The sequence below is a fragment of the Symsagittifera roscoffensis genome, chromosome 5, assembly GCF_963678635.1.
Source record: "Symsagittifera roscoffensis chromosome 5, txSymRosc1.1, whole genome shotgun sequence".
Classification (NCBI taxonomy): domain Eukaryota; kingdom Metazoa; phylum Xenacoelomorpha; order Acoela; family Convolutidae; genus Symsagittifera; species Symsagittifera roscoffensis.
Window position 1 is genome coordinate 42,338,290 of NC_087066.1, and position 13,384 is coordinate 42,351,673.

Sequence of the window (13,384 nt, forward strand, 5' to 3'; positions counted from 1 at the left end):
GCTGGTCATTTTCGACGAGTTTATCATTTTGTTCATTTTTAACATTTCCAAAACTTTTGAAGTCACTTTAATTAGACTTATTGATTGGTAAACCGAAGTTATTTGTTTGTCTCTTGCTATGAAAATTGGGACAATTTCACTTACTTTCTACTATGATGGAAAGATGCTTTTTTAGCTATCGTATAGTTCTAAATACAAAGCTTTAAAGACAGAACAGAATTTCTTCAAAAGAAGATTTGCAATTTTATCATGTCCTTTTGCTCAATTAATATCCATAATTTTGAGTATTCTAGCAATATCTCTTATTTCAAAAAGAAAAATCGCTACTCTCCTCATTTTTGCAAGTTATCTGCAGGAATATGGGCGGTGTGGCTGAAAACCATTAAAAAAACTTGTTGAACATGAAAACAGGTTGAACATATTAGCTGTATCAGATTGGTTCTCTGAAAAACTTTTGAGGTGTTTTTTGGACAATTTCAAATTATCTTTGCGTTCTTAAGAACTTTCCGACGATAAACACAGCTTCTGTACTTAATGTCTGATTTTCGTTTGATATCATTATAAGTTGTTTTCGAGATTTTTAATTTGCTTACTCGATTTTCGGCATTAGTTTTCGTTCACAGTTTTAGTCTCCTTGATTCAACTACTTTGATGAGGTTTGTTATTCCTGAGATCAGCTAAGGTACTAACGAGCTTCTATGCTCTAATTCCTTAGCGTTTAGTGATTTTATTGAGTTACCAATTGTACTACAATTCGATCATGAGATTGTAACTGCTATGGCAGTATGAGTTAAACCAGTTTTCCATGATACATTTCGTGTGGTAAGAAAACTGATCGGTGGTGTGTACCGATTTCAATCAGTTGTCCGTTTTCACGAACGTAATATTTGGGTTGATCTCATTAATAAGTCTAGCTGAGGTTTTTCCTGCAATTTTGTTCAAAAATTAGTTGTAGTAGTAGTAGTAGTAGTAGTAGTAGTAGTAGTAGTAGTAGTAGTAGTTGTAGTAGTAGTAGTAGTAGTAGTAGTAGTAGTAGTAGTAGTAGTAGTAGTAGTAGTAGGATGGCTTCTGTGTTTCGACATGGGGTTCTGGCACCTTCATTGTATCGTCATATGTACGTCTTGCTGCGGCAGTTGTTCGCCGCACAATCGCACCCAATTTTCCTCGTGCACTTGTCAACTTCATTATATTCTCCAAATTTCAACAAGAATTTCCTCAGTAGTAGCTGTTTGAGACCACAATAAACTCTCACGTCTATCTTTAAAGTATTGACCAGACTGCAAGTTTGATTGAAAAAATTTTGTTCCGCTTTCAGGCGTTTAGGCCGTTTCAGCTGAAACATTACACCACGAAGACTCTGTTAGTATGGGCACATTTACATGTATATTGTCGTATCTTCCCAATCCGATTTTGAAAACAGCTAAATATTAGCAATTTTTTCGTTGTATGTGAATGTTCCAGGAAAAATCCATTTGTGGACTCTTTTTTGAAAAGTCTCAAGTTCATTTGTGACATATTTGCTTAATCCATAGCAGGGGCTGGCATATGTTAAAACTGGGACTACGTTAGCTTTATAATGGTTCAATTTTGCAGTACGACTCAGATTGTTTGTATTCCGTTTTATCTTGAAAAATACACGGATTGCTTTCTTGCATGCATTGTTTATGTGGATACTCCTGTTTAAATCACTTGATATTGTCAAGCCGAGGTCTTTTTGAACGTCTATTTCTTTTATCTTGAGTCCGTTGAAGTAAAAATCAATTGTATTTTTTCCTAATTTTAGATACGTACATTTGTCTAAATTGAAGGGCATATTATTGTCAATGGTCCAATTGAACACATTATTTAGGTCTCTTTGGATTTGCTCTTGTGCCCGACCAGAACTGAGGTCTTTTGCATCGTCTGCAAATAACATAGTTTTAAGGTTTACACAGTAATCTGGTAGGTCGTTAATAAAGGCCAGAAAAACAAAGGACCCATTATGCTACCCTGTGGCACTCCACTGGTAACTTTTTCTCTTGAAGACTCTTTGCCATTTATTCGAACAAACTGGTGCCTGTTGGTAAGGTAAGACTTGATCAGTTTTAAAATTTTACCCCTGACTCCTGTTGAAAACAGTTTTTGTAACAAAATTCCACGATCAACTCTGTCGAAAGCTTTGCTAAAGTCTGTAAAAATAATTTCATTTTCTTCTCCATTTTCGATTCGTTTATATGTTTCATTTAGAAAGGTCAGGAGTTGTTGAATTGATCACCAGTTCTTTCGAAATCCGAATTGAGATTTGTTGAAAATCTTATTGTAATGTTCATATAGTCGAATGAAGACAATTCTTTCGAAAATTTTAGAGGGCAGAGATAAAAGAGAAACAGGTCTATAATTTTCTCTGTCTGCTTTATTACCCTTTTTAAAAACCGGACTAATTATTGCGTTTTTCCACAAATTTGGAAAGATAGAAGAATGTCGAATTTTAGTAAAGATTTCAAACAGTGAATGGTAAATCGTTTTTCTACTTTTCCGAAAAAGCACTGGTGGTTGTTCATCGGACCCTTTACTTTTGTTGACATTTAGTTTTTCGCATATGCTTCCAATTTCAGTTTCTTCGAATGCTAGGTTGCTTAGAAAACGTTTCTCTGAACAATCTTGAAAAAGCTCATAAAATTCCGAAGATTGTACGTAAACGGATGCAAAAAACTTCGAAAATAGTTGGGCTTTGTCACTGTCATTTTCTGCATTTTGATTTTTATAAAAAAAACAAGGCTGGGAATATTTGATTTTTTGAAGGCCCTGAAATACTTAAAAAGCTTCCCAGTTGATCTCTCGGCTGCTAGACTTTTTTCATATTCTATCTTGTCATTTCCACAGCATTTTTTCAGCATTGATTTCAGTTTCAGAATCTTTGGATGCATATCTTTATATCTTCTTTTTGCTATCTTGAGACATTTAATTAGATGAGTTGTACTCTGGCTTATCCAAGGTGGTATAGTTTCATTCAGAAAAACATTCAGCCAGAGGTACCAATTTTCAGGAACGCAATTTGGGTTTGACAAGCAAAAGAAATTGAACGGAGTGGTTGAAATAAGGCGCATTAAATTTTCATAGTCTTCGCTACAAAAAATAGACACACCACTTTTTACATAACATCTTTTTATATTGTTCTGCCCTATAGCCGAAAAACTAAGATGAATTGGTTAGTGATTTGACATTTTGGCGATTTGACATTCGTCGCTGGTCATTTGCTTCACATTTACGCACTCTATGTTATCACTAACCAAAATGAGGTCTAATATACCGCTTGCTGCTGTATTAAAGTCTATTTTTTGTTGAAAGTTGTTTTCTTCGATTATGCTCAAAAACTCTCGCTCCAAAAAATTTTCTGAAGATAAGCTACACCAGTTAATCGTGGAAAAATTGGAATCGGCGTGAAAGATAATATCATCGCAATTTCTTGTCAGATGATTTATACTATTGAAAAGTCTTGTTAGGTTTTCACTTGTATACGCATAATTACTATTTGCCGGAGGGTTATAGCAACATACAATCAGAATTTTCTTTTGATTGATATTAACGTAACAAGCAACTGCAGAACCGTTTGTGTCAAAATCTAAAAAGGCTTTTTCGGAGTTATAGCTTCATTTAACGCATATCATGGTACCACGATGGGCTGTAGTTTTCATTGGCAATTTACGATTAGAGCGAAAGCATTGGTATTTTGGTAAAAACAGCTATGAATCCGTTTATTCATTTATTAAACAAGACTCTGCTATGCAAACAAAATCATATGGGTTTGCTATTAAAAACTTGAAAATCTTGACGTCTGGATATTTTAAACAACCTCCGGATATTGTAAAACATAGCTGAAATTTTGAGTTTTGAATCATTTAGTCATTTGGAAATGTCAACTGGCCTGTTATAAAAGTATAAAACGCCTTTTCGTATCTTGATATCAGTGTACGCTTTTCCTTCATTAAGTAGCTCTCTGCGTTTTTTCAATAAGGATTTCTCTTTTGCTTGCTCTTCTTTACTTAAAGATTTTGAAATAAAAATCGAGTATTTGTTTCCCATATACTCCAGTTCGTACAATTTTAAGTTAGGGGCGCGTGCGAGTTTTTTTTTTTTTACTGTAAAAACGTCACGAAACTTTACAATGATCTGCCTGGGTTGTGTTTTCCCAAGTTCGAATTTTCCGAGTCGCCGAAAAGATCAAATTTCAATTGAGTTTAATTCCAAATTCTCGAAAGTACTTCGTATCAGTTTTTCATCATGCTCAAAAACTTTTGAACGATCAACCCTTTCTGTACTTTCATTTTCCGCATGCTTATATTCAGGTATACCACTGAACCTTAACTCATGGTCATAATCAATTTCCGTTTCAACAACATCGCTATACTTAGCTACGGTTTGTTGGGGCTGTCTAATTGAGAGAACTTCCTCCACCATAGTCCGAGTACTTTCCACACTCTCCTTGAGCTCCGTGATATCTCTGCTCAATTCCTTTGTATCAATTGCATCAATTGGAGGGATCTGTAGACAGCTGTTACATGTAAAGGTCACGTTTGCCCTCTCCAAAAACTTGAACTCATCCTTCGAATGTCCCATGCAAGTATTATGTGTCCACCTCTGACACCTCTCACATAAGATCCAGTTCTCCCCTTTCGACATGCTTCGATGCTAGTCGAGTTCTAGCCGACGATCCAGGCTTAACGTTATATGAAACTATTTAATATTTCGAATAAGCTAACCCATCCAGGTTATCCTGCTCGTTTTCATCAGAGGATTTTAAGGTCGACCAGTCAGTATCAGCGAAATTGAGGTATCCAACAAAAAGCAGAGCTGTTACATTCAGTTCAACTTGCTTTTTTTAAAATGAAAGACGTAAAATTGTTAAAATATTGGTTGACAAACAAATTTAATGACTTGTGGGGTGCAGTAAGTACATGCGATTAGTAGTGGATTTTTCTAAATGAAATTTTTTGATCAAGCAGTCAACGCAAATTGGAAAATTACAGCAGTGGGGTGTGTCTTTGTCTACTCCAATCATCACACCTCCATGTTTATTGCCATTAACGTTTTGTCAATCATTTCCTTGTATTTCAAACTTCTCGATCAAGATTGAACTTGTGGTTACATTCTGTGTTAACCATGTTTCAGTCAGGCAAATGATGTCAGATATGTTTTTTGTTTGTATGGCATCCGAAAAAGAACTCTTTTTGAATAATCCAGCATTTTTCCTACATTATTTTGTAGCAAACTGGGTTTGTTTTTAGTCGACTTGTGTCTGTTTCAACTTTCGTTGGTATCAGGTTCCGCTGGTATCCGTCTGTTTTGAAAAATGCTTCATTTTTTTATTCATTTGGTTTTGTTCTATAAAAACTCGTCTTTTCTTTGACTAGGAGTTTTTTCTAAAGCTGCATTTTCATTTGTCAGTCCTTTACTCGTATACGCGCGTGTTCCGTAGTTTTTCAGTTTCCTAGCTAACAATAATATCAGCCGTTTTTGTCAGACGATTGGTAATTTGAGATGTTTTGTTCGGCTTCGATCGTTCCTTGTGGAGGCCAGACAGACAACTGTCGGTTCTCTCCTTTACGGTGCTCTCATCAACGATCGGGTCTAATTTTATATGTAGTATCATTCACTAATAAAATTTATTTCTTCTTCTTCTTCTTCTTCTTCTCCCTTGTTGGCTCAGTCTGGCTTATTTGTCTTAACATTCAACTGGGAAAAGAATTTGTGAAATTCATTAATAATGCGTTCTTGGCATGTCCTCGCATCCTGTCTCTTTCACTCTTTTTATCCTTATTGTTAGTGGCGGTGTATTGTTAGATGCGTTGATTTTGCTGGTGGATTTGTCGTTGCTTCATTTTGATTGGGTCTTCTTTCCGCTTGTTGTAAGGATTTTGATAGTACATTTTCTATTTTCAAAACAATTTTTTTTCAGCTCGTTCATCTCGTTTTTCATTTTTTCCAGTTTTTTCCTTGATCGGGTCTAATTCTCTCAAGGCTGATATTGCGATCTTACGCACATTTGAAACCACAGAGCTTTTTCACAAGAGAAGTAGTTTCATGCCTTAGTCCTTCGGCAGGTCTTCGAATTGTTTTTAACAGTTTTTTCGGTTAGAAGCATACTACACCCCCCCCCCCCATGTTATACAATCGAATGACGGTTCCAGTTGTACTAGGGAATGATTGCAGCTTTTGCATGTATGTGAGTTTTCCGCCATTTTTGGGGGTGCTCACAAGCTTCAACTGTTGGCATCTGGAAGTATTTTTGGATGAAACTAAAAACAAGGGTTGTTGCTGGTTTTAACCGGTGGCACCTAAAGGTATCTTTGGAAAAAACTGGAACTTTTAGTTTTGCCAGACCATTGGAACCTGAGAGCTCCTTTGGACAAAGAAAACTAACTATCAATCGTTCTTTTGTAGTTGATTGGTTTATTGTTTCACAAATGAGAGCACGGACAGTTGTCTGTCTGGCCTCCGAAAACTCGCTGATTGCTAGATTGCGTCGTTAAATTCTTTATTGTATTGTTTATACAGGAGTTTTTTTGATGTTTTTCTCATTTTTGTTCAGTCCAATTTTGTTCAAATGGATGCTCTCGGGTTTGAAGTAATGTCTACCAGACGTATGGTTGCTTAGACTTCGATGCTTTCCCTTAACTTTCGCCTACTGTATGGGACAGGTTCCTTCGGCTCTTGCTTTGAGAATGTCATTAGATACAGTCGCTCACGATCAATTCTCGTCTTGTTCAGGACGAAAGCACTGCTAACGGTTCTCTTGGAGACAAAGTCGTGTAGAGCGACGAGTTCTTGTGCGACTTGATAGGGACTCTTTGGAAACGTTTGAAAACCATGGAAGAAGTGGTCCTTCAATGAACAGAATGATCACTTCAAAACGACCTTCAGGCGGGAAAAAAATGGTATGCGTGCCTAATTCTGCCACCTGGAAGCGATAAGATATTGAGATTACCATCTCTATCATTTCCTTGTGTAATTAAAATGCATTATTTTAAATTTTATTACCGATTTTCAATTTATAACACTTGCTCGGGTACTGATTTTCTGACTTGCTCAAATTCTTAAAATTCAAAAAAAGTACATTTCAAAGTAGACGTTTAGATCAGTAAAGACTTTTTACGGTGTAATCAATTTTGTATACTCCACCTGGTGGGTTTTTTTTAGCTCATTTTTCAAAGCATGATTTTTTTGAATGCAGAGAGTTTTTTACATTAACTGAAAATTCTGTGATTAGTAAACTTTGATTTGGCATAGTTTTATTTTCATTTTTACTACAAAGAACATTTTTATAGTCCGACTTAGTCAATTTAAATTGCGTATTTTTGAGGGCGCGTTTTTATTCATGTTTTAATTCTTTAAAATGCCTGTTTTCCAGGTCGATTGTGGGCAATTTGTCGAATTTCATCAAAATTGTCACATAGACCATTAAGAAATGATCAGAGCTACCCCCTCTGGAACTATCAGTTTTTGGATTCAAAAACTTACCCATGTATTCCGGGAATGAAAAAGACAGATTTATTTTTTGTGCTTGGTTTTGCATCTTAACAATTTCTTTCTCGAATAGGCGGCGTAAAAAAGATGTCGTTCATGCGACGTGAAACCTCAGCGAGAAAAATGAAGCATCAATGTGAAAAACTCAACCAGAATTGGCCAGTTCATATTATTTCACGAGGATTGAAAAACTAAGGGCAGATGAGGAAATTTTGCATTTTCAGAACCGAATTGCAATGGTAACCTCAAAAAAACAGTGACCAAAATCAAAACACTGCTAAGCACAAAACAACCTGACTCAGAATATCCAACCCAACCTAGCTCAATCGCCAAAAACCGCCACCGAAACCCGCCGAGGAACTCGATGGCATTCGCATACGAGGAATCCCTGAATAAACGGAGAAGGAAGCAAGATTGCGCCAAGCACACGATCTCGCCGAACTTCAAAAAGTATTGACCCATATGGATGTCAATGCCTCTGGGTCGATATGACGAGAACAAGATAAGAACAATCCTATTAAAAGTGTCCAATGCATATCAACGACGAATGATATTGCTATCTGCGAGGAAACTGAAAAACTCCCCGCAACCAACTTTACCTCAGCCGACAACTGACGAAGGAAGAAGCTGATCAAGAAAACCTTGCCCTCGTCAGAAGACGGCAACTTATCAGCGACAAATCTGTAGACAGAAAGGACATAAAAGTCCATGATGCAACTCTGTACGTTCGAAAAGGTGGAAAGTGGATAAAAGAGAAACTTCCAGATCCCGAAGCACTGAATTGACTAGCAGCGACGATGAATATCCTTGTTTAAAATGTTTAAAAGTATTCTTGAGTATCAACGGCGGACAACCTTCTCTAATGCTGTCCAAGTAAAAAACGCTTATCAAGTCATCTGCCTAACTGAAACCTGGTTGACAGAAAGCATCGGCGACGCTGCACTTTTTCTGGCAAACTACGTTATCCACCGAAATGACAGACCGAGTGACAAAGGCTTGACAAAACATGGTGGCGTACTCATAGCAGTAAACCGTAACATTCCAAGTAGCCAAATCAATTCCGCGTTTCAAGATTGTGTTATCATCCGCATATCACTGAACAAGCCGATTTTAATATGCTGCATCTACAGCGCTCTTTCAAACAGTACCTACACATGGGAAATCTCAGATCTAATCGAACTCCTAAAGTTCCTGAGGCATAAGCAATCTGAACAAAGTGCAATTTGTTCGTATATAGTTGGAGATATAAATTTTAACTGTACACACTGGCCGTCAATGACTTCAACTTCTCTAGATGAGCAGTCAATCCTTGACGAACTCTGTGAGTCCAACTTCCAACAACTAATAAAAACCTCTGATGGAAAATCACTAGACATTCTCCTAAGTAACAAACCGCAAGTCTCGTTTGAATACCGACCTGTTCATAAAAAGACACCAGCCATCAAACAAAAACTAGATTTTGGCGTTTTTGCGTACAAGAAAACAAACTGGGAAGAAGTGAATGAATTCATTCGTCAACACCCCTTCCAACCATTTTGCTTGAGCAACGTTGAACTGAAGCTCGATCATTGGGACGAGTGGTTATACGAAATACTACAGGACCTGCTACCTATCACTAGAAAACACAGGTCTGAACTAGCTCCTTGGGTGGGAAGCAATTCCTCCAACCTTATCAAGAAATTAAATACACTCCAACTTAAAAATCAGCGAAAACCTACCCCATCGAACGAAGGCAAAATTGAAAATCTGCAAACTGAACTAACACTGTCCCTTCAAAATGACCAACATCTCCACGAAAAAATGCTTTTTGAGAATGGGAAATTTAGCGAAATACAACGATATTTGAAATCGATCACCAAGTCTCACATGATCCCTTCAGAGATCTTCCTAGATCAAAAAATAGCCAATACAGACGCTCAAAAAGCTGAATTGTTTAACATTTATTTTCAATCCGTTTTCACACGAAACGCCAACGTTGGGAAAGCAGAACGACAAGATAATGTTCTTCTGAACAGTATCAATTTCACTATCAATGAAATAGAAGATGCCCTGAACGAGCTGCACTTAAATAAGGCAAATGGACCAGATATGATGGGTAATACTTTTCTGAAAAACCTCTCAAAGTCACTACCAAAATCATTTCACTTACTGTTCAACTTGATTGCAAATAAAGCGATATTTCAATCAAAATGGAAGATCAGCAAAATTGCACCAATTTTCAAAGACGGGGATAAACAAGACGTATCAAATTACAGGCCGATCAGCCTGCTCTCAGCAGTTTCAAAACTGCTTGAGAAACTAATATTTGATAAACTGGCCCAAATTGTCTACCCAACCCTAACACCAGACCAACACGGTTTTATACCTAAACGATCGACGATAACAAACCTAATAGAGTATCTACACGAGATATTTAGCTGCCTAGATTCGCCAAACTGCAACTACCTGAACACCTTCTACTTGGACTTTCAAAAGGCTTTTGACAAAGTCTCGCACGGAATCCTCATGGAGAAATTATCGACTTCTGGAATTGGAGGAAATTGTTTATCTCTGATACACAGCTACCTCTAGAACCGGAAGCAAACCGTGAGGCTGAATGACACAATTTCCGGAGAGCTGGAAGTCTTCAGCGGCGTTCCCCATGGCTCTATACTCGGGCCGCTTCTCTTCCTAGTCTTCATAAATGATCTACCGTCCTGTGTCATGTCCGCAACATTTGGTTATGCAGACGACTACAAAATTGTTGGAGACAACCCTTTAACCCTCAACATAGATGTTAGGAGACTTTGGAGGTGGTGCGAGGAAAAGTGCATGTCCATGAACCTGACGAAAAAAAAAGTCCTCTGTATCGAAGGATCAGCTACGATTGCACTCCCCAGTTACAGCTTCGAAACCACTGGGCATCCTGATAACCGACACGCTCTCTTGGACGCAACACACGAAAAAGAGGGCTGAGAAAGCCTTAAACACTCTCTTCGTACTCAAAAGGAATCTCCCAAAGGCGAATTTCGCGACCAGAAAAAACGCATATATCTGTTACGTTGTGCCAATTCTGTGCTACGGTTCAGCTATCTCGAAACCATCAAAAGGTGACTTAGGAATCAAAGAAAGTGTGCAGCGGAAGGCGATATCGCGGATTTTCATGACAAGCAATAGCCATATCTCCTCTGACGACAAACTCGTGAAACTTAACATCCTTCCTTTGTCTCTTTACCAAGAGCTTCATGTTGGACTGCTGTTTGCAAAAATACTAGCTGGAAAAGTTGACATCGATTGGAGAAGCCATGTAAGCATCACTGACGTTGGAAACCGAAGAGCTCAAATGACACGAAATTTCGTCTGCAAACAAATGCGTCTGAAGAAGTGCGAGTCAGATTTCTGGTTTCGGGCATGTCGTCTTGGTAATCTGTACAACGAATACTTCAAATGTGACATATTGTTTGACTCAGAATGCAAAAACAGATTTCTATGAATGTACACAAAGTGTTTCAAAACTTGCTACAACGAATCAGACACATGCACTTGGCGCATTTTATGCGAATGCTACAACTGTAGAGACCTGAAGAAACTTACACTTATAACTGAAAACTAAACTTTGAACAATAGCTCTGATCATTTCTTATTGGATTATGTAAAATCTCGCAGTACTCGAAGAAAATTTTGTTGAATATGGACATTGAAAACTGGCATCTTAGAGGGTTAAAACCTGAATTTGCGCGTGAAATTGTCCGACACTGGCTGTTCGTATAGATTATGTGCTTCAGTATGAATGGACCACAAAATCTTTCAAAAAGTTTCATGAAACTCTTTATAACAGCTTTTTGTTTTCGGCTCAATAAATTTAGACCCGATAACTTTCGCCTTTGTTGCCGTTCGATGAATGGTTTTCAATTGTTTTTCAGGATGTTTATAAACTTCAGCGGACACAATTTTTTTTATGTTTCTGTCTTTTATTTTCGTTTTGATTTTGGCTGTCTTTTTTCCCCTGACTATATTGTAGCGCAATGTAGAGCCTAATGCGAAGCTTTTTACGCCAGTTCAATACTGGCTGTTGATACTGACCAAGTTTTTGAATTGGGACATGATGCAGGACGCTAAATGTAAAGGTTGCCTGGAGAGTTTTACTATCGATTTGACTTTGAGAGAAAAAAGTACAAAAAAGAAAAAATTTAACGTGATTTTAGAGCTTTTTGCACATTTGAGCATCAGCAGGTTTGAACAAATGAATTTAGCCTAGCATCAACTTATTTTATTATTAAGAACCTTATTCTTTTCTAAGCTAAGATTTATTTGCTGATGCGTATTGGTTCCGCTTTTTGTGCACTTGTACAGCTTTTTGATAACATGTGATTCGACATTGGAATAGTATTAACACATTAACACACGAGGTTTGCCATGACATCGAGATTGCGCCAAAATTTCAGCCGTTGCAAGGCGAAAGCTGAAATTATTTAACCCCCACGCCAAACCATCTCAAAAACTGCTGAGAGACGGATACAAATATCAAGAAACGCTGAAGAATTCAAATATTAGCAAAGAAGTTGACACTTAGAGCTACTCTGACAGCAATGCGGACGAAGCAGCAATAAGCCGAAAAACTAAGTGAGAAAAAACAAGAAAGCTACCCGGAATCGATGAGCTACATAAGAACTTAAATAAGCGTCGGGCTCCTCTGAAGCTCGATACATTTATAAGGTGGTGCAGATCGTTGTGCAAAATTCAATTAATCGACAACTGTATAAGCGCCATTGTAGAGGAAGGACGGCTGAGATAAATTATTACGATGATGCATTTAATGCTGATATATGACTTCATTGTTACAATTTGCTGATATATATGCATTTTAATATAGCTGGTATGGCCCTATCCAGCTTGTGTACTGACCGTCAAAAAACTAAATACCTAATCCTGAGTTGAACATATTTTTTTCTGAATAGATCAAATAGTTAGTTGGCTTTGTTATAACCTTTCACCAGTAGAAGTGTTGGTCAGGCCATTTGGAAATGTCTGTCTGAAAATCTGTGCGCTGACATTGTCGGCAAGCTCATAATATTGTGACTCCAGTGCAATTTTCACTTCGGAATGTCCAGAAACTGCATAGCCACGAATGTTTCCTTCATATGAACCAATTTTTGTTTGTCCGGTATATCGCTGTAAGTACTGTAGACTCAATGAACTACCGGATATCTAAATTTCAATTTTGCTGAATGTTTGCCAGTCTGATTTTGTGAAAAATTTACAACTTACTTGATATTCGGTAGAAGCGTCTCGTATAAATGCGTTATTCGAAATGCTCAGACCAGCTAAAGTCAAGTAAAATATTTCAACGAAAATTGAGATAGAAAATATGCGTTTGATAGAAAGGCATGCCATTATTGAAATATCATATCAAACTCCAGATACCAGTACTCGTTGGGTTACAATAATAATGCAGATTACCTTTTCGCCTAAAGTGTATGTTGACTTCATTCATTAAATTCAATCGAACTAAATATAACACAAGTTATTTTATGAAGTTTAAAGACTTGTCGGATTTTCATAAACTTGCGAATTAAACGATCAATTTAAGAAAATTTAGATATACAGAACCAGGAGTGTGCCATAAGTTATTGAATAAATAATTAAATGCAATAATTGAACAAAAAACACATTTGATATTGGCTGTTACCCATGTGATTTTTTGAGTTGACTTTTGTCAATAAGTTGCAGAAACTGGTATTTCACAAAAATTTAAAATTTTTTATTATGTCATCAAGTTCGCGATTTTTTCAGATTATTAACTTGTTAAGCAAAATCAGTTAAATTGTTGGATAGTTCGCTTATGATCAATTCAAATTTCTTAACTTCTCCGGACCTCTTGATCTAGAGGTTGTGATTTAGC

General features: G+C 37.1%; 1 protein-coding gene across 1 annotated transcript in view; it reads right to left on the reverse strand.

Annotated features, from left to right (window-relative positions):
• The window catches only part of LOC134846734 (uncharacterized), a 67,633-nt gene extending 54,671 nt beyond the window's left edge, over nt 1–12,962 (reverse strand). Inside the window, exons 1-2 of the mRNA XM_063864121.1 lie at nt 12,751–12,962; nt 12,470–12,690 (exon numbers count right to left, since the gene is read on the reverse strand). Of these exons, the coding sequence (XP_063720191.1) occupies nt 12,470–12,690; nt 12,751–12,876 (347 nt within the window). The 5' untranslated portion in view covers nt 12,877–12,962. The remainder of the gene's footprint in view (nt 1–12,469; nt 12,691–12,750) is intronic.
• Nucleotides 12,963–13,384: the final 422 nt, after the last annotated feature.